At 48.9% G+C, this 18,010-nt stretch overlaps 1 protein-coding gene across 7 annotated transcripts in view; it reads right to left on the bottom strand.

The window, feature by feature from the left end:
* Window positions 1-50: 50 nt before the first annotated feature.
* The window catches only part of NSD1 (nuclear receptor binding SET domain protein 1), a 65,989-nt gene continuing 48,029 nt past the window's right edge, over window positions 51-18,010 (bottom strand). For all 7 annotated transcript variants that reach the window (XM_042790270.1, XM_042790268.1, XM_042790269.1 and 4 more), the window contains exons 19-23: window positions 17,734-17,850; window positions 16,223-16,364; window positions 15,664-15,770; window positions 12,772-12,976; window positions 51-9,182 (exon numbers count right to left, since the gene is read on the bottom strand). In XM_042790270.1, coding sequence (XP_042646204.1) covers window positions 6,850-9,182; window positions 12,772-12,976; window positions 15,664-15,770; window positions 16,223-16,364; window positions 17,734-17,850 — 2,904 coding nt within the window. In that variant the 3' untranslated portion in view covers window positions 51-6,849. The remainder of the gene's footprint in view (window positions 9,183-12,771; window positions 12,977-15,663; window positions 15,771-16,222; window positions 16,365-17,733; window positions 17,851-18,010) is intronic.

The raw sequence follows: 18,010 nt of genomic DNA, 5'->3' as shown, positions 1-18,010 counted from the left end.
CGGGCCTCCCCTGCGCCTCCCCGCTCGGCAAGACAAACCACAAGAGGACATCGAGAGTAAAGTTAAACTTTACTTTACAGTAATTTTTTTCTTCTATATACAAAGAATTACAGTACATGTTCTGGGAGCACCTGGGCAGGGCAACCCTCATTTCATTATAAGTTTCACATACACAGCCAACAGTCTAAGGGGAGCAAAATGAAAGTAATCAATGGTCCAAGACTCTCCCCTCTCCCTCTTCTAAAAATAATATACATGCTGGAAATATGTAGGTTTCTCTCACCTGCTCTGGCGTCCCTGCTTAGAACCAACAGACGAGTCCTGGCCAGGGCCAAGCACCCACACGTCCCCCACCCCAGCCACCACCCCCGTGCCCGCCAGCTCCAGCCGGCACCCACCTCAGCCGGGCACCTTGCCTCCCGCTGTGCTGGGGGGGACGGGACCCTGCAGGGGACTGCCCTCTGCTGCCAGCAGACCTCAGCGGGGGAGGAACGCGGCTTGGGGCCGCTCGCACCAAGGCTTCCCCACCTCTGAGCAAACCTTCCCGCTCGCGGCTTCAGCACAACTCAGGCTGCTGTCACGGGTGGCCCCCCCGTGTCCCCCTCCTCACGGGCAGCGGGCAGTCAGGGCCACCCTCCCTGGGAGTGGGGGGCTAGCCGGCAGGCAGGACCCCAGCCAAGAGCACACGGCACCGGAGGGTGGCAGGGGACATTCAAAGCCAGGCGCTGTATCCGACACGTGGGGTGTCTCGGAGGCGAGCAGGCTGGCGGGCGGTGAACTTGGCACCATGGTTAAGCAGGGCCGGGAGTGCGGCCGCTGAAAGGCTTCTCCTGCCCTTCGCAGGGAGAGCTGCTCCCTGCCTGCTCCCTGCCCGCTCCGGCCGCTGCCGACACGTCCGACCTCCCACCCACGCCGGCCGGCACTGCCCTCAGCTCCAGCTACACTCCACCCTGCGCCTCCCGGTGCTGCTGCTTTTCCTTTTAACAAGTTCCCAGTGTCTAAAAAAATACACAAAACCCAGTTCCTTGAAGTCAACAACTTGGAAACATCAGAGAAAAAAAAAAAAAAAACAAAACAAAAACAAAAACTGAAACCAGCTCAGTACCAAACGGACACAAAGAACATGCAGTTAGCGGACGCCTGCCTTGCTTCACGTGGCTCCACTCGCTCCCTACGCCCACGGGGCCCACTGGCACACTGGTTTGAGTCTCGAAGCCATCATAAATCGAAGGAACCGAGTCACGCCTCATCCTGTTTCCATCACACGTGCCAAAGCCCAGCCCCAGCTACTGGGGGATGGGATTCAGCTGGCGAAGAAACCTCCAGCCCGCGGGCTAGGAGCCGTGAGTTCAGCCCTACTGTGCTAAGCTGCCGAACGGTTTACAATAGCACCACAATAGCCCAAGTTCTTCACCAAGGGCAAACTGATTAAAACTTTACCTTGAAATAGGACATAGCAACACCCATTTCTCAGATTTCCCTAGGAGGTAGATTCAGTGCTGTAGGGACTGTCCATCACCGCCACTTCTCCAGCCCAAGCTGACACATGCTGTCCCCCTGCACTGGACTTTGCTTAGACGGCTTTTTGGAGGACCCGGAGCAGAAATCTTGCCTTTTCCCACCCCCTGCTAAGTGGGGGCACTGCCACCCCTCAGGCAAGACTCCTGCTGAAGCCAGGCAAGCAGCGGAGAGGTCCCCAAGCTTCAGCATCCCATCTCGCAGGCCCTGGGAGCCCCGAGCACCCATCAGCCCGGCCGCGCTGCTGCAAGAGCCTCGGTGCAAATGCTGCCACCGCGTTATCACTATCACAGGGGAGTAATTAGCGTGGTCAAAGCCCGGGCAATCAAACACAGCACAAGCCCTCACCGGCCCCCTTTGTACTTTCAGAGTAGCTGCGTGGTTTGCCACTTTGCTTTAACACTCACTGGCTGGCAAAGGCTGGAAGCCTCATCAGTAATTTAGGGCAAAGCACATTACAAGCAGGTTACAATTACGGTTATTCCAAACATCAAGCAAAATCAGAAATTAAGGCTGAAATTAAAAATAACTGGAAAGTGTTGAAGGTCTGAGGTTTCTCAAACAAACTCCTCCTGCTCTGTCACAACGTTGGCTGTGGCATCCAGGTAGGAGCAGCGCACATCCACAGTGTGCTCAGGTTAAACTGCTGCCGAGACGCATCTGGGTTAGGGCTGCTTTTTCTTTCTTTTTTTTTTTTTTTTCCCCCCCGTAAAACTGAGCTGAAGCTCTTCTAGCACCCTCGATCCACATCGTCTCACCTTAGCATGTTACTGTCCTTTAGATTCAACCATCTCACCTCTTCAGTTTTAATAACAGTCACACCTTCAAAGCGAAGCCTGTGCCTGTGGGGAGTTTAACCCTCAATTATAATGCATGCTCCCACAGTACCACCTGGATACGTTGTGCATTGAAGTGAATCTGGTTCTTGTGGTTTTTTTTGTTAAATAGGAAAAGTTTTAACTTGAGAATAGCAATAAAGCAAGCTACCATGAGCTAGTTAGTATCTGAAGACGTGCAGTAGGGGATTATCCCTTACAGTGGCCGCTCTGCTAAATTCACCAGAGTCCTGGTTGACAGCAGGCACCAGCCCAGCGAGCTGGTGCAGATGGGACAAGCCACGCAGGATGGTGGCCTGTGCCCACTCCCCCCTCCTGCCCTCATGTCCCACAGGCCCTGCAGCGGCTCCTCTTCCGCAACCCTCCTCCTGTGCCTGGGCAGGCAGCTCATGCCCACAAGAGTCCCTGACCACGCCACCAGTCCTCACCAGTGCTCCTCCATCACCAAAAGTCAACTGGGACTTTCCTGCCCACTGTGGAAACCCATCACTGAAGTGGGTCCTGCTGTGGGATGGAGGCCACAGCCAGTGACCCTCAGCCCACTGCTCTGAGCAAGGGGCAGCCAGGCTACCCCGACAGCTAGGATGCTGACCAGCCAAGCATTTGTATGGGATCAAATCCTTCATCCCCTCCAAAACTGAAAAGGGAGAGCCATTCCTACAAGCAGGAATAGGCGTGTGAACCGGGGAAGTTCCCGAGAGCCTCCCTGAGACAGCAGGGAAAGGGACACAGCTCTGAGCAAAAATAATTACACCCTCGGTTCTCCTTCTACAATTGACCACAACAGTGAATCAACAGCAGAGTCAACTTCTCACGCACCGTGGGTGCAATTATGGCTGATCTGAGACTGTCAGCGGCCAGGTGACTGGATCCCTCCAACCCAGCAAAAAAGCACCATGGCCTTGGCCACAGAGCTGCAGCAAAGCTGGCTGAGCCCAGTGCAGGGGCTCGGGGAGGCTAGAACAGAGCTGCAGCAGTCTCTCTTCTGCAGAAGCAGTCTGTCAGGGCTATGTGTTATCTGCTGCTTTCCTCCAACTTAAAAAACCCCAGTGATTCAAACTGGTTGAACTCTGAAGGCAGTAATGAACTGCAGAAAATGAACCCAGATGCTTCAGTACAGACACTTCCCTCTCCTCCTCCAAGGCAGTGCTATCAGCTGCTGCCCACAGTCCCACAGGGGCCAACACTGTAGCCCCCTCCCCTGATGCCCACAAACCCCACTCCACACTCAAAGCCAGGACAGAGAGTCAACTCAAGTGCTGAAGAAGCCCGTATTTCCTTCATGAGGGTTGTGTTGCCTGGATCTGTTTCTCAGCCCATGCTCATGCTCCCTGCCAATGAAGGCAGGCTGGGCAGGGCTGGGCTGCCAGGACCTATCTCCATGCCTGGTCAGGCCTTGCCTGTATTGCTGACGTGACCCAACACAGACAACCATCTCTAACAGCACCACTACTACCTCTGCAAGCCCTGTGTACGTCCAGAAAAGCCCTCCTGATCCGACAGAGCAGGGCCCAGGGGCCCAGCAAGTACAAGGAGGGAAGAGCAGCTTGCTAGCTTCCTCCTTCAATGGTTTCCAAATGCCAATTTCACCAAGCAGCCTCCCAGCTACACTGAAGTCAACTTTCCAACAGTAGCTGGAAGGTAGCAAGCTAGAAACCTGTATCCTCATGGAAAAGGCATGAACGGAGACAAGAAGAGAGGTGGGGTACAGTCAGATGCAAGGAATAAGGCCGTGGGTCTGAAATGCCACGCAACGGTTCAATCCACCTTCACTGTTCAAAACAAGCTTTTGGGTAAAAGCCTGCTGCGTGGAAGGCTGCTGCTGCCATGAACCTCACCCTACTACGTGAACACACGATTATAAAGTGATTTTTTTCAAACCTGCACTTATGAGAATTCGTTGAGAACTTCTCCATTTTACAGATTTAAAAAAGCCTGCACCAAAAATATTCACAGTTTATTTTTCATGAAACAAGTAACTAGTTAACACGTGACAATGCGAAGCGGAGGTGGACAGAGCAGTGCAGATACCTTTCCGGTTACAGCTGTAGCTGGCTGGGTGGCTGGCACGGAGGTAACCCTACTTACACAATCTACATGACTAAGTCCAGCTCATGGGAAGGCCTATAAATGTAAATTCAAGATTTATTTTCCTTCTCACACATGATAAATACTTAATATACTGAATGTCATTACCATACTTTTTTTTTTTCATTTTGTTTTAAAAAGTTAATGAATGCCCTTAGATTTATCTTCTCTCTCAATGGCTCTGAGGAGTTGTCCTGATTCCCTTTGTGCAGGAGTCACGCAGAAACACAAGCTGCTTGCATTTCCCCAGTTTCAGCAGCAAGCAGGAACTGACCTGCCAGTCTTCCCGGAAAAAAACAACATTAAACAGTAAGTTTCCGTAAGCCATAAAGCTTTTCAAAGTTGCTAGCTATTCTACAAAGGATCTGAAATGATTCGGACTAGAGAAGAGATACACCATAGCACTGGTAATGTCCCCTCGTGCCCAGCACACCCGGCCTTTACAGCAGGACGTTGTCTTGGGGTGCATACCTCAGGAAAGGAGAATGGGTCGGGATTTGTCTCAGTACAAGTGTCTGCCTCCCTTCATAGAAAAATGCAAAACTCATGACCGTCTGCTCTGGGAGCAGCAGGCACTTGCAAGCCAGGCGGGAACAAGGACCTGCTCCTACACTGGAGGGAGAGGGTCAGCCTGGAGCAGAACACTCCCTCTCCAGGGAGGGACTGCGGATCTGCCTGGAAGGAGAAGGACACACTGGAGCTGCGCAAGGGTCTGGGGGAGGGCACGGAGATCCACGGCTGCGGCACCCAGAGCGGCGGAGCTCAGGCAAACCACAGAGGTAATGTGTTGTGAGAGTGGGAGAGTGTGCTGGTCAGCAGTGCCTCCTCGGCAGGATTCCGACCCCATCCAGCCCGAGCAGTGCCACCCAGGGAGGCCCGTCCTCCTCCTGCCTCGACGGTGCCGGTGGTCGCAAGATGCCACTCTGCTGGTCCCTGGGCCTCTACCACTTGCCCCATGAGTACCACAGCCAAGTGAACTTATGCCTCAACGTTTGAGAAAACGGCTTTCAGCAGGCCTAGTCTGGACACCAGCCTGATAACCACCAGGTACTACACATCTCCTTAACTGGAAAAGGGAGAAGAGGAAAAAAGAAAGCCAGCCAGCTGCTGGAGCCCACCGTGTTCCAGTGTGAGAACTACTATTCAGTTGGAAGGACACACACGCGCGCGCACACACACATGCACACCAACACAGTCCAGTTAATTCAAGTCTCCTTTGGTTGTAGAAGAGTTAAGCCAGAAGCTACCCAAGGGGAAGGTGTCGAGATGGGTCCTGGTAACAGCTACAGCACCCTTGCCTCTGCACCGTGTAGCCAATGGTACAGGCTTCGCTTGCAGCTCGACAGTGTGTCCTGCTGCTGGAAAGAGCAGGTATGATGCAAACATGTCCTGGACACGTCTGAGGCAAGGGGAGAAAAGATTGCTCAGTCTGCTGGCTCATGGTGACGACAGAAGTCAAGAAGAAACTGGATGGAAAATTGAGAGGGAGCACCACCACCCTGACAGGGTGGCGCTCAGCACCTTGGGGAAAACCCACTCTGCCCTACTCTGCTATTGCTGCTTTATAGGTCATAAAGTTTTCAAGTGCAGGAAACACTCCATGTGTCCTGTGCTAGAGGATTAAGACACAAGAATGGAAAAATTGCCAGATGGCTTCTTCCAAGATCTCTCTTTTCCCTGACCTCCTTCAGATTTCCCATTTAACGGACCTGGCCAGTTGCAGCTTTGTATAAAGGAGCCTGAATGGATATTGCCTATTGCTGGAGGAAACTGCACCGAGCGAGTGCAGCGGGCTCCTCTCCCAGCTCAGCTGGAGACAATACCTGTCCTTCAGTGAACCACACACGCAGCACATCCCAGTGAACATACAGACAAACCTCGCAAAGCAACACCCTGCAGGGACAGAGACCTGGGCAGATGACAGATAAATCCCTTCCCTGCTTCCACAGAGTCCGGCAAGGGCGTACACCCGACTGCTCACCGCCTGATCCCTGAAACACCTCCAGTCCCAGGGCAGCCTGACTGATCTGCTTCCTCTAAATACAGTAACAAGAGCAAAGCCCCTAGCTGTACCTGGGAACCCGCCTACGAATCAGACCTGGAGCTCGAACACGCTGGATCAAGTAATGTGACCATTTCAATGGAATTGGAGATTTTTACCCAGAGTGGACTCTTTATTTCAGCTTTACCATTTGTAAAAGGAAGAGGAAAAGGTCACAGATGCTCTCTCCCTTCAGCTGGGCCACACTCAGACTTAAGTGAATGTCCTTGCTCATGTCACGAGAATATGGATAAGATGTGCATGGGTTAGGGGCTGGGCTCAGGGAAGTGAATAAAAAAAACAAAACAAAGATTCCCCCTCCCTAAACATTAAAAGACTGAAACCTGCCTCCCATATTCACCAACCTCACTTTGGCTCTGAGTCGGCCAACTCACGACAGACAGAATCCTGGTTACGGGCTAGCGCTGTGTTTTGTTCAGGCAAAGGGTCCTGCCCCCGAGGAGTCTGTGCTTTTCCACTCAGCCAAGAAATCTGGTCAATTGTCTGAATGTTCGTGACAAGCCACTGCATCTGCTCTGGGGGCACCGGCGCTTCCCTGGCTGGCCGAGGGGTCTGCTCAAATGCACACAATCTCTCTGATGTCCAAGGGGTTTGCTCTGCGGGAGCTGAGGCCACTTCCCAGCCAGGCTGAAGGGTTGGCTCTGGTAGCTTCTCTGCTGTCCGGGGAGGCTGCTCTGCAAGCGTCAGGACTTTCGTGGTGGGCCAGTGGGTTTGCTCGTGTGTCTGTAGTTTCTCCGTAGGCCAAGGTACCTGTCCGACATGCGTCACTGCTTTCCCAGCAGACCAAGAGATTTGCTCACCAGCTAACATGGTCCTCTCTTTCTGCTGGGGACTCAGCTCCGTGGCTGGGGCTCCTCTCTCCTTTGGCTGCGCGTTCTGGTCGACGGGCCGCAGCGCCTTCTCCGACAGCAACAGCCTCGGAGCTGACACGGCTGGAGGCTTGTCAAAGACTTGAGGCCGAGGAGCCACGGCGGCAGCCAGCTTGTCCGATGCCTGAGGCCACGGGGCTGTAAGAGTGAGAGGCCTCTCCAAGAGCTGAGGCCGAGCCACCCCAGAGCCAAGAGCCTTCTCCGGAGGCAGGACCCGCAGGGACCCGGAGTCGGAAGCTTTCTCTGGAGGCAGGGGCCGCAGCACCCCGGGGGCGAGCACCTTCTGCGTGAGTGGAATCCGCAGGGCCCCCGAGCCAAGAGCCTTCTCCATGGGCAGGACGTGCGGTGACCGGGAGCCAGGAGCCTTCTCTGGAGGCAGGGGCCGTGGCACCCCTAAGCTGGGCGCCTTCTCTGTGGGCAGGATCCGTGGCATCCCCGAGGCAGAAGCCTTCTCCAGATGCAGGGGACGAGGCACCCCAGAGCTGGGAGCATTCTCCGTGCCTGGGACCCGCACTGCCCCAGAGAAGGAAGCCTTCTCTGGAGGTGGGGGTCGTGACACAGCTGATCCAGGAGCCTTCTCTATAGGCAGGATCCGTGAGACCAGGGAGCTGGGGACTTTTTCAATGGGCAGAGGCCACAGCACCCCAGGACTGGGAGCCACCTCCGATGCTGGGACCTGTGGCACCGTGGAGCCAGAAGCCTTTTCCACAGACTGAAGCTGCGGACTCTGGGCAGAAGCTTTGTCCAACGGCTGAGTCTGATCGGCCGCAGGAGGCTCATCCACCGGCTGGGACTGAAGGGTCCCTGCTGCGGCAAGAAGTCTGTCCGAAAGTTGGGGATGCAGGCATTTCGTTGGGAACTCATCCAGCAGCTCAGGCTGCTGGGTCCTGGTGTCAATGAGAGATTTGTCCGATAACCCCAAAACCCCGGGGGTGGCAGGAGGCTCGTCCGACAGCTGGAGCTGCAGGGCACCAGCAGTAACGAGAGACTCGTCTGACGAGTGTGGAGTTCCCGGAGGAGATTTGCTCGGCAGATGAGGCTGTGAGGCGTCACTGGAGGACTCATCCAGTGGCCACAGCACCGCGTTGGTGGGAGGTTTGTCAGGCTGCTGAGGCCTCAGCGCTACGATGATGGGTTGCTTCTCTGACTGCAGCCTTAGGGACAGGGCAGCCTGGGGCCTGTCCGACGGCTGCAGGCGGAGCGAGAGGGTGGTGGGGGGTTTGTCAGAAGGCTGCAGCCGGAGCGAGAGGGTGGTGGGGGGTTTGTTGGATGGCTTCAGCCTCAGTGACAAGGTGGTGGGGGGTTTATTTGATGGTGGCAGTCTCAGCGCCAGGGTGGCGGGTGGTTTGTCTGGTGGAGGCAGCCTGAGGGCCAGGGTGGTGGGGGGCTTGTTTGACGGCTGCAACCTCAGGGCTACGGTGGTTGCGGGCTTCTCTGAGGGCGGCAGCCTCAGCGCTAGGGTAGCAGGGGGCTTTTCTGGTGACTGAAGTCTGAGGGCCACAGACTGAGGTAGGCTGTCCAGAGGCTGAACGCTCAGGTCTGTGTCTGCAGGAGGCTGCTCTGGTGGCTGGGTGTCCTCGCCGTTAGCCAGGGCTCCTATGGGAGGCACATACTCACGGATTTCTCCCGGCTCTAGAGGGTTAGGCCCACAGGGATCATGCTCTGTGCAGCATAAACGTCCATCCAGCTTGGAGATGAAGAGCATGCCTTCCCGGTGCTGCTTGCAGAAGGACCTGGGGCACATCTCGCAGAAAGAAGCTGCTTCCTTACCACACATATCACACTGATGCCACGGGCACTCCCATTTTCCTGCAGCACAGACACAGGAGAAAAGACATACCTTAGGAGTAGTACAAGGAGAAGAAACCAGGCCCGCTTCAAAGGGCGTTCAAGGGAGAGTGGGAACACCCTTGCAGTACTCCCATACAATTCTACATGTCCCTAGTTTCTGCCATAGCTCCCAGGCTCAATGGGCAGTTAACAGGAACCTGCATCCTCAGAAGCAACAAGGGCAATGATAACCATGACAAACACAAGTCACACCAGTCAGACCAAAAGCCTATCTGGCTCCAGCATGGCACTAACCAATACAGGTGCCTAGAGAAGAGCAGACACCCCCAGCTCGCACATCTCTGTGCCTCTGATTTCCAGAGACAACAACAGTGGTTATCTGTGTATAATATACCCAATGGACTTTTTAAGTAGATGCACCAGGTTCATCTAAGTCTTTGTTAATTCTGGGTCAACAACCTCACTTCCTGTTTATCAGAAAGAAGAAGTGAAAGGGTAGTGATCACAAGAGAGTAAGTTTCTATCGTCTCTACACCCAAAGGCATTTTCCTTAACCTCTGTGTATGGCAGCAATAAAAATACTGCTTAACACAAAGCCAAGCTGCTCCCTGAGGAGCTCCATGTCCATGCTGAATCTAGTCACAATCAGTATCAACACCATCACAGAGGAAAAAAAACCAACATTACACTACAGAGATCACTGCATTTTTCACTTGTGGATGACATAACTGGTTCAGCTGCCTGTTCCCCCAGCCACGGCTTCCGCTGTTACTACCAAACATTTCTTACCAGTTCATGGACCCAAGGAACAGTGAGGCCATGTGCACCCTGGATACATGAAGCTGAGTTCCTGACCTCTCACTGTAGGAAAAGCACAGCTGCCTTTCCAAATACGCCTCCTGCGTCCATGCTCCTCCAACACCCCATTTTCCAATTCCATTTCCCACACGCTGTTGCTGCTCCCTCCACACTATCAGCAATGTGAAGAGCCATGTTCAACACTTACTCTGGCCACTGGAAAACTCTGGGACTATTATTATAGAGATCATTTGTATGGATGGAAAATAAAATATGTCAAAACCTGCCAGTATGTTACAGGATGGGTAAGTCCTATCAAACTGCTCTAATGGTCTTTGGCAGGATAAAAGGCCTAATGAATAAGCAGCCTCTCCAGAGACAGCCTAGAGCTCTTGGAAGTAAGATCACACAACTAGTAACATGCAAACAAGCAGGAAATTCCAATTACTTGACAGCAATGCCAATGGCAGAGGAAACATCTGATGTAAAAAGTGCTGAACCTTTCATGTCCTGCATGATACTCTAAGGAGTGGGCTATGAAAACAGCAGCCTATGTGTAAAAAGAATAAAATGGCTACAACGGACTGAAAATCATTCTCAAAAACCAGCTATTAATGGTCTTCTGGCAAACTGAGGAGGCATTTCCAATTACATTCTTCAGGAGTCTATTTTAGTCTGTATTTTCATTTACATTTCTGGAAACAGAACAGCAAATACTCTTACAGAAATGCGTAGATAACAAGGCTGTGAAAGACTACAAAAATTGAGTTAGACAGGCTCAAAATTTAAACTGGACAGATGCTCTTGCATCAACAAGACGCAATTAAATAAAGACCAGTGCAAAGCGGGATTGCAGGAGGAAGAAATAAAATAAGTACGTGAAAAGGATCAAGACAAGGACTCAAGAATGATAGGGCAAATCACAAATGAGACATAAATATACAAGTTATTTTTGCAAAACAAGTCAAATCTCATTTCCTGAGATATTTTATGTAAAACACAAAATATAATTATTCTCTTTTGTTGGCGTTAGCAAGGCCTCAGCTGCAATACTGTTAAAATACTTGTTACCAGTTTTAAAAATGTGAAGGCAAGTGAGACACAGACCAGAGCAGACAAAGAATAATTTTAGAAAATAAGAGCTGCAAGGAGAGGCTCTGTTTGTTTCAGCCAGAAAAGGACTAAGGAGACAACAGTCTCTCAGTATGTAAAAAAATGGATGTCAGAGAGATGACAATCCTTTGTTTTTTGAAGTCAGGCTGTTAGGAGAAACTTTTCAAATGGAAAGCAGGGGAACAAGCTAAAGGCTGGATTCTCCTTTATTGGAGACTTCAAAGCATGGGAAAACCTGCCAGGATGTTACAGTGCCCTATCTTAGCTCGAAAAACTGGATAGAAAGGTGATACTCAGGACTCCCTCTCCCTGAATGATGTTCCATAGGAATCCTGTTGGCTTTCACATTGCTCTGTTACAGCATTTGTTCAACAAGCAATCCAAGCTCTTCTGTATAAATGCCCTACTCTCCCCAAAGCTTCACACATGCACACACATAATTTCTGTCGTCTACAAAGTATGCTACTAGCCCTTCTACAGCTTCTGCCAAATTACAGCTAGAGGTGCTGAACGCCCAGGTCTGGCTCTGCACAGTGAGCTGACAGAAACACTCTGTCACAGTGAGTCTCCTGGCGGTTACTTTCAGAGACCACTTGGTTTCGTGTTTCTCAGCCTGCCTCCCATGTGCTCAGGAAACACTGTACAGACTTGCATAGAGATTTACTAATTATGACAATGCTTACAGTATTAAATCAAAAGATTTACAGCCCCCTAAACAAATTACTTCAATGCAGTTGCGTTTATTAACCAAATTTATCATCTTAGCCAAAAACACTAAATTAGGTTTGATGAGTTATTCTACCTAAAAACTTGTCATTTAGTATTGCTGATATTCTTACTATTTAATTATTTGGCACTTGATCTTGTATCAGCTTTTCCATCCTCCTGGCCCAGTAGAAATCAAGGTAATTGGCCTACCAAGACTCAGGTCAGACTTTTTCCCCTTTCTGAGCACCAGTTAAACCGGAACACTCATTAAAGGTCACAGGAACTCCTTTAGTAATCAAGACAAACTGAAACGACAAAGGACACATTCAGCTCAACCAGCTCCTTTAAGACTTTTAAATGCAACTTAAATCTTTTCCTCCAGTAGATGTTACTCTGCACCTCTTGAGCTACTAATGAACTGGAAACTGTTTTATCACTCATGCAGGGAGCCTATTTCTTTCTCTGCATACAACTCGATACACTTTTTGAATACTTTTTATTTCAAATGTCTACCTTCATTTCACCACAAACTAGGACATGCTTTGATACTGTTCTCTTCCTTAAGTATGAACTTATGGCTATTCAGACATCTAACACATTCTTCTCAAACACATTTTCCATCAGTGCTTCTCCGCACCATTCAATTCACTCAATTGTCTTCAACTTTGGGAAAATGGCCAATCTGAGAAACCAATTTCTCAACTATTGTTGGGACTGTCCTCTGCCAGGCCCCAGTGATGGGGTCAGCTCACAAGTACCATCTCTTAGGCAAGGAAAAACTGTCTCTTCAGCAATCAAGTCATTTTTCTGCAGTCACAGTGGGGTGCAAACCAGGGTTGTGTCGTGTGGGCCACAAAGTCTGTTCAAGTGAGCAAGATCTCTCTAATTTTAATAAGCTGTGAAGTGAGTGCAAGGTTGTAAGCAGTGCCTGGGACACCTCAAGCCAATGCTGTGACCCAAGCAGAGCCCAGCCATTCAGAGCACTGACCTGCAGGTCTCTTGGTCAGGTTGAGGCAGTCTGCGTGGTACACCTTGGGGCAGCCTGGCTTCTTACAAGACACCAGCTGCCCTCCGTCCCCACAGCTGAAACACTCGTCCTCTCGCTCCTTCATCACCTCTGCCTGCGACCTGCGCTTCATCTGCGGCCGTCTCTTTAGCTTCTTGGACTTTTCCTCACTGAGGCTGGGTTGGCTCTGCAGGTGAGACAGTATCAGTTAATGCAGGTCTCTGCCGCTTCCATCTGTTCCCTTCCTGCTACAGTGGAGATAACTGCAAACCCTGCAAATAAAAATCCCACTGCCAGCCATACCTGAAACACATGTAGCATCTCTACAGCACTTCTTAATATTTGGCAACCAATTCACTACAGCAAATAGTTCTCTTTTTTTTTTTTTTTTTTTCTTCTTCCTGAAAGAGCCTGGAAGCCCTGCACATGGCTTCCCTGTAAACATGGGTTGTATACAATTAGCAACAGCAGAATGAGGAAGCAGGGGCTGCTTGGTGTCACTGAGCTCATGCCACCTCTCATAGACTCTTCAAGACCTCAATCAAAGCAGTTGCATCTCCCTGCACCCATAACGAGTCTCTCCCAGGCCTTCCTGCACTTTCTGACGTTTCTCACTCCTCTCTCCATTTTCAGTCTGAATTTATCTGTGATCAGTTCAGACCTGTTTGTTCTCATGTCAATACTGCTCTTTTCTGGCAGAAGTTTTTCTCTCTCCCTGAATTAATCACCAGGACACACTCTCCCCTTCTCACAAAACAAACTCTTTCACAGTCCGCACCTTCAGTCTTCCTAATGGCTTTTCTCTACCCCTACTGAGTTTATTTCTCCCAAACACAAATTACAAAATCATACGTACTACTTCAAATGACACCTCACAGGCCATGTATGACATCAACACTTCTCCAAAATCAGAAATCCCTCCAAAAGCCCTGCCTGCATTTGTCTTTCTCACAGCTGCGTCCCAACAGCAGCTCAGTCCTGCATCAGCATGACCTTCTCATGGCAGATTTGTTTCTGCTATTACCCTCCAGGTGTATCCTTTGGCATACTGAATCTCTGAACTCCAGCCCATTCCTAGTAATATACAGTTATTCCTTTGCAACTGCCCCATCCTCTCCCACACCGGTAACACCTGACATATTTGTGTCATCAGTACAGTTAAATTACCACACCTCCAACAGCTGTGTTACAGGCAGTAATGAAATAACCACAGCTGGTCCCAAGACTGGCATCTAAATAGCTTATGTGCTCTCTTCTCTGGCCTCAGGCTTCCTCCAGCACTGCCCCCTTCTTCAGGCTAGGTGCTCACACCACTCCTAACCCCCCAGAACGGATTCTCTCCAGGCTATTCTTCCCACTGTACCAAACGCTCAACTCCACAAATTTATTTAAACAGTCATGAGCTAAATTTTATGCCATTTTCCACATATCTTCAGGTCCAAATATGTGTTTTCCATGCAGAACATCTCTGTGTGCTCAGACAATGCCTGAGAGGGATTTTTACATCCTTTATGCTGCATTAATATTGGGCACTATTTTCATGACTCTCCTCTATCAAGATTAAAAACAAGAACACCAAAATATTTTAAAACCTTTGCCTCCAGCCCTACAATTTCAAAATTCAGCAGCGGTGGTTATCCAGCTGTCCTGCCACCAGGGAGTTACATATCTTGATTGTTTCCTTTCCCTTCACACGTGGGTATTTTTGTGTTCATACAATCATTCCCATGGACAATGGGGACAAGTCAAGCCTTTCTTATAATTGAAAATGCAGGCAGTGAAATCACTCTACCTAAACTATTTCACCTATTCTCAGTGCTTAGTACATCGGCCAGCTAATCACAAAGAGAACAAGGAAAACCTTTCACAGCTAATTTGAATGTCTAAGCAAGGTCTAACAGCTGGACTAAGTGTTTCCCACTTGCTCACAGCAGTACAAGAGACTCTTCCACACTCCCAGTTAGAAAGGTCACTTTAAAGACTGAACTCAGGTATAATCAGCAGTTTTGTCTTGCTGTACATTCAGGAAGCTTGAAAATGCATTTATTGTGGGGTAAGTTTGTGGTTTTTTTTTTGTTTGTTTTGTTTTTTTTTTTTAAAAAACCAAAACAAAAAAACAAACAAAAACCACCAACATCAGGTACTGTTTTCTTGGGTATTGTTTCTTAGTCCATCTCATCAAGATGGAATCAGCTGCCTCAGGCATCACAATGGAACATTAATGCCAACTAAAGGGCATCTTCCTCTTATTTCCATCATGCAACCTGCAATTTCAGGGCAAAAATGACAGACAAGCCATGTATAACACAGAAGCAGCACAAAATCAATTGAACTTTAAATTGCAACCCAGAAAAGAACTAAATACATCAGATGTGTAATTTCCCTCATCTGTCAACTTTTGAAGACATCCATATTTTTTTTATCGTAAGTTAATTTTTTCTGCAGAACTAAGCTCTCAAGAATTCACAAAACCTTCCCTATATATTGATGGGACTTAACAACCGTGCTACTGGACCTCTTAACCCTTAACTGTAGGTAAGTAAACTGCCAGTACCCACATGCCAGAGCAGAGGGATCACAGACCAGTTTGGTGAAGCTCTTGAAACAAACCAACAGCTGAGACATAGATGTAATATTTCATTTTCTCTTTTGTTGTAAGGTACAATTTGCTGTAATTATTTATAGCACCCCTAATAATTCAGGTCTAAGATCTGCCCTCTCAGAATGAAAACGTGGATATTTAACTCATTTCAATCGGTGTTTTCATGGCCACACTGAAACCAGATTATCCTTCCTGAAATCTCTGCAACAAATGATACACATATACGCAAAGAGGTACTTTGGAAGAACAATAGCTTAAAGGAAGCATCATACCTTTGGCCGTACACCTAGGAAGCCACTGCAATTTGGGGCACCACACTTACAAACGGTCTTTCCGTTTCCTAAACACTCCAGATTGTAGTTGAAAGTCAGCTCAGTCCCTGGCACAAAAGCAGATCAAAACCAAGCAAGTTGTAATGAACTGTGGAGCAGAACATCTTACTGCTGAAGTAAAAGCACTTTTGAAATACAATGACACAAATTACTGTCACAACTACACAAGGATACCAGCTATTAATCTCCCCATAGATCTGTGTGGATTGAAAATTCAGTGCAACCCCACACTACAGCCACAAAGAACGTTCAAACCCACGCTGTAGCGTGCTTAGTTCAATTTCTTGACCCTGTAAATTAGAACTATGAACCTCTATTTATATCATGGATGTATGTGTTCCATTATGTCCGTGCTGGCATTAAGTCTCTTGACTGCCTATGCGAAAACAAAAATTAAATACCTTAAATACCTTCCCAGGGAGCTACAAACCCTCCACTTTCCTTACAGAAACACTCCCACGCTTTTAACTGCGGGTACTGACAGAGAGGGGTTCCTTACCAGCTTTGATATTTACAATTGCGAAGAGCCCAACCCGAGTATCACCGTTCACACACCATTTCTGAGTCTCACAGTTTGGCTGGCAGCAATGGTTCATGAACCGAGCGTAATTGCCCTTTGGCCCAGCATCAATGATTCGATCCTGGAATTGCAAAAAAAAAAAAAAAAAAAAAAACAAAACAAACCCAAACCAAACCAAAAACAAAACAAAATCAAAAAACAGAAAAACAGAAAAACACTTTTCATAAACTTATTTCCTGCTCAACCCACTGCAGCACAGCTACCACCATACCCAGAAGGCATTAATCAGTAGTGAAAAGTATGACAACGGTGGCATCTGATGACACTTGCAAAGCACCTAAGTTTGCACATGTGTTTTAACCAAGGTTAAGTGATCAGTGCTGCCTGGACAACTGACAGACACCCAACCAGTTTCCACACACCAGTGTCTCTGGCCAGGGCTGGCAGATCACATAGCAATACAGCCTCCTGCACGACATCATCTTCCTCTTCAGACACACAGGCTCCTGAACAGTCAGGAAATTGATACTGCTGCTTTCTGGGAAGTCAGCTCTCTGCAGTGTCAGTACTGGATAAACACTACACCAGCACACTTTCAAGACAGCACTTGCAGTTTCAGGCTCCAACTTCTGCTTAAAAGCAAAATACCAGTTCCTATGTTTTGTCCATCAGTGTACAGAAGGAAAAGAGGAACGGTATGTAATGCGTGAGGTACACTTCTATACAGTACACTATCATTTGTTAGACTGTGTCAGAGAGGAGAGGGCAGCTGCAATTGAAATTTGGTTTTGTAATAATGAGGGAGATATTAACACTTGGTTTTGTTTCTGCTCCCACCCATCAGCCAGACAAGAAGAACAAGATAGGCTCAGTGTGAATTTCCAGCAAGAAGAGGGGAGAGCCAGAAAGCAGTCGCATTGTTATCCTGTCCCACACTAGACAGCTTCTTCCTATGCTTGCTTTCATGGTTTCCCTCTAATCTTTCCAAGGTTGAGTGACAAAGAGTGGAAAGCAGCTGACAAAACTATTCACCTTGGAAAGCCAGGAGTTCACACCAACAACCTGGCCTCCAGGACCCACCAAGGAGTCTGTGGGTGCAACAAACTCCACCCACCTACTGAAATCTGCAAGACCTGGGGTCTGAACTTAAATGATGGTCTCACTGTGCTTGACACTTGTCCATCTGAGGGCCGATGCTTCCTCTGGCACACATCAGCCCAGTTCTGGACTCTCCATGGTTCAGCTCACCTCTTCTAAATAAACTCCAAAGAAGTTGGTTCAGACTTTCTTCCTAATCCTAATATCCAACCTGAAGCTTCTCTACTGCATGTTAAGCCCATTCTTTTAGTCTTCTCTTCAGTGGAAATGCAGACCAGCTCACCAGCAGCTCTTAGCACCCTTTTACTTCCTGGAGAAGACCACTATCAAGCCTTCCTTGAAATCATTTTACTCCTGACTACGATCCTGGCAAGAAAATTCCTTCCACATACCTTATCCAGTGTCAACATGTAGAAATTGGTGATATCATGCTCCTGAGCATAGCGGATTCGGGCTCGGCACTCCTCCTCATCAATTAGCTCCCCAACATACTCATTCACAAATTCACCCTGCCAGAGAGAAAACAAGCTGGTAAGACGAGACAAATTCCCACCAGGATGGAGGGACATCCACCTCTGTTCTATAACTTAGTTCCTGTTTCCTTTGTGGAAACCTTTTAATTAAAATCTTCCTCTGTGCTTTGCAGACAGTTTGACTTAAAATCTTCAC

Source organism: Tyto alba, unplaced genomic scaffold, assembly GCF_018691265.1.
Source record: "Tyto alba isolate M040663 unplaced genomic scaffold, T.alba_DEE_v4.0 Super-Scaffold_17, whole genome shotgun sequence".
NCBI lineage: Eukaryota > Metazoa > Chordata > Aves > Strigiformes > Tytonidae > Tyto > Tyto alba.
This window is presented reverse-complemented; position numbering and strand designations above follow the sequence as displayed.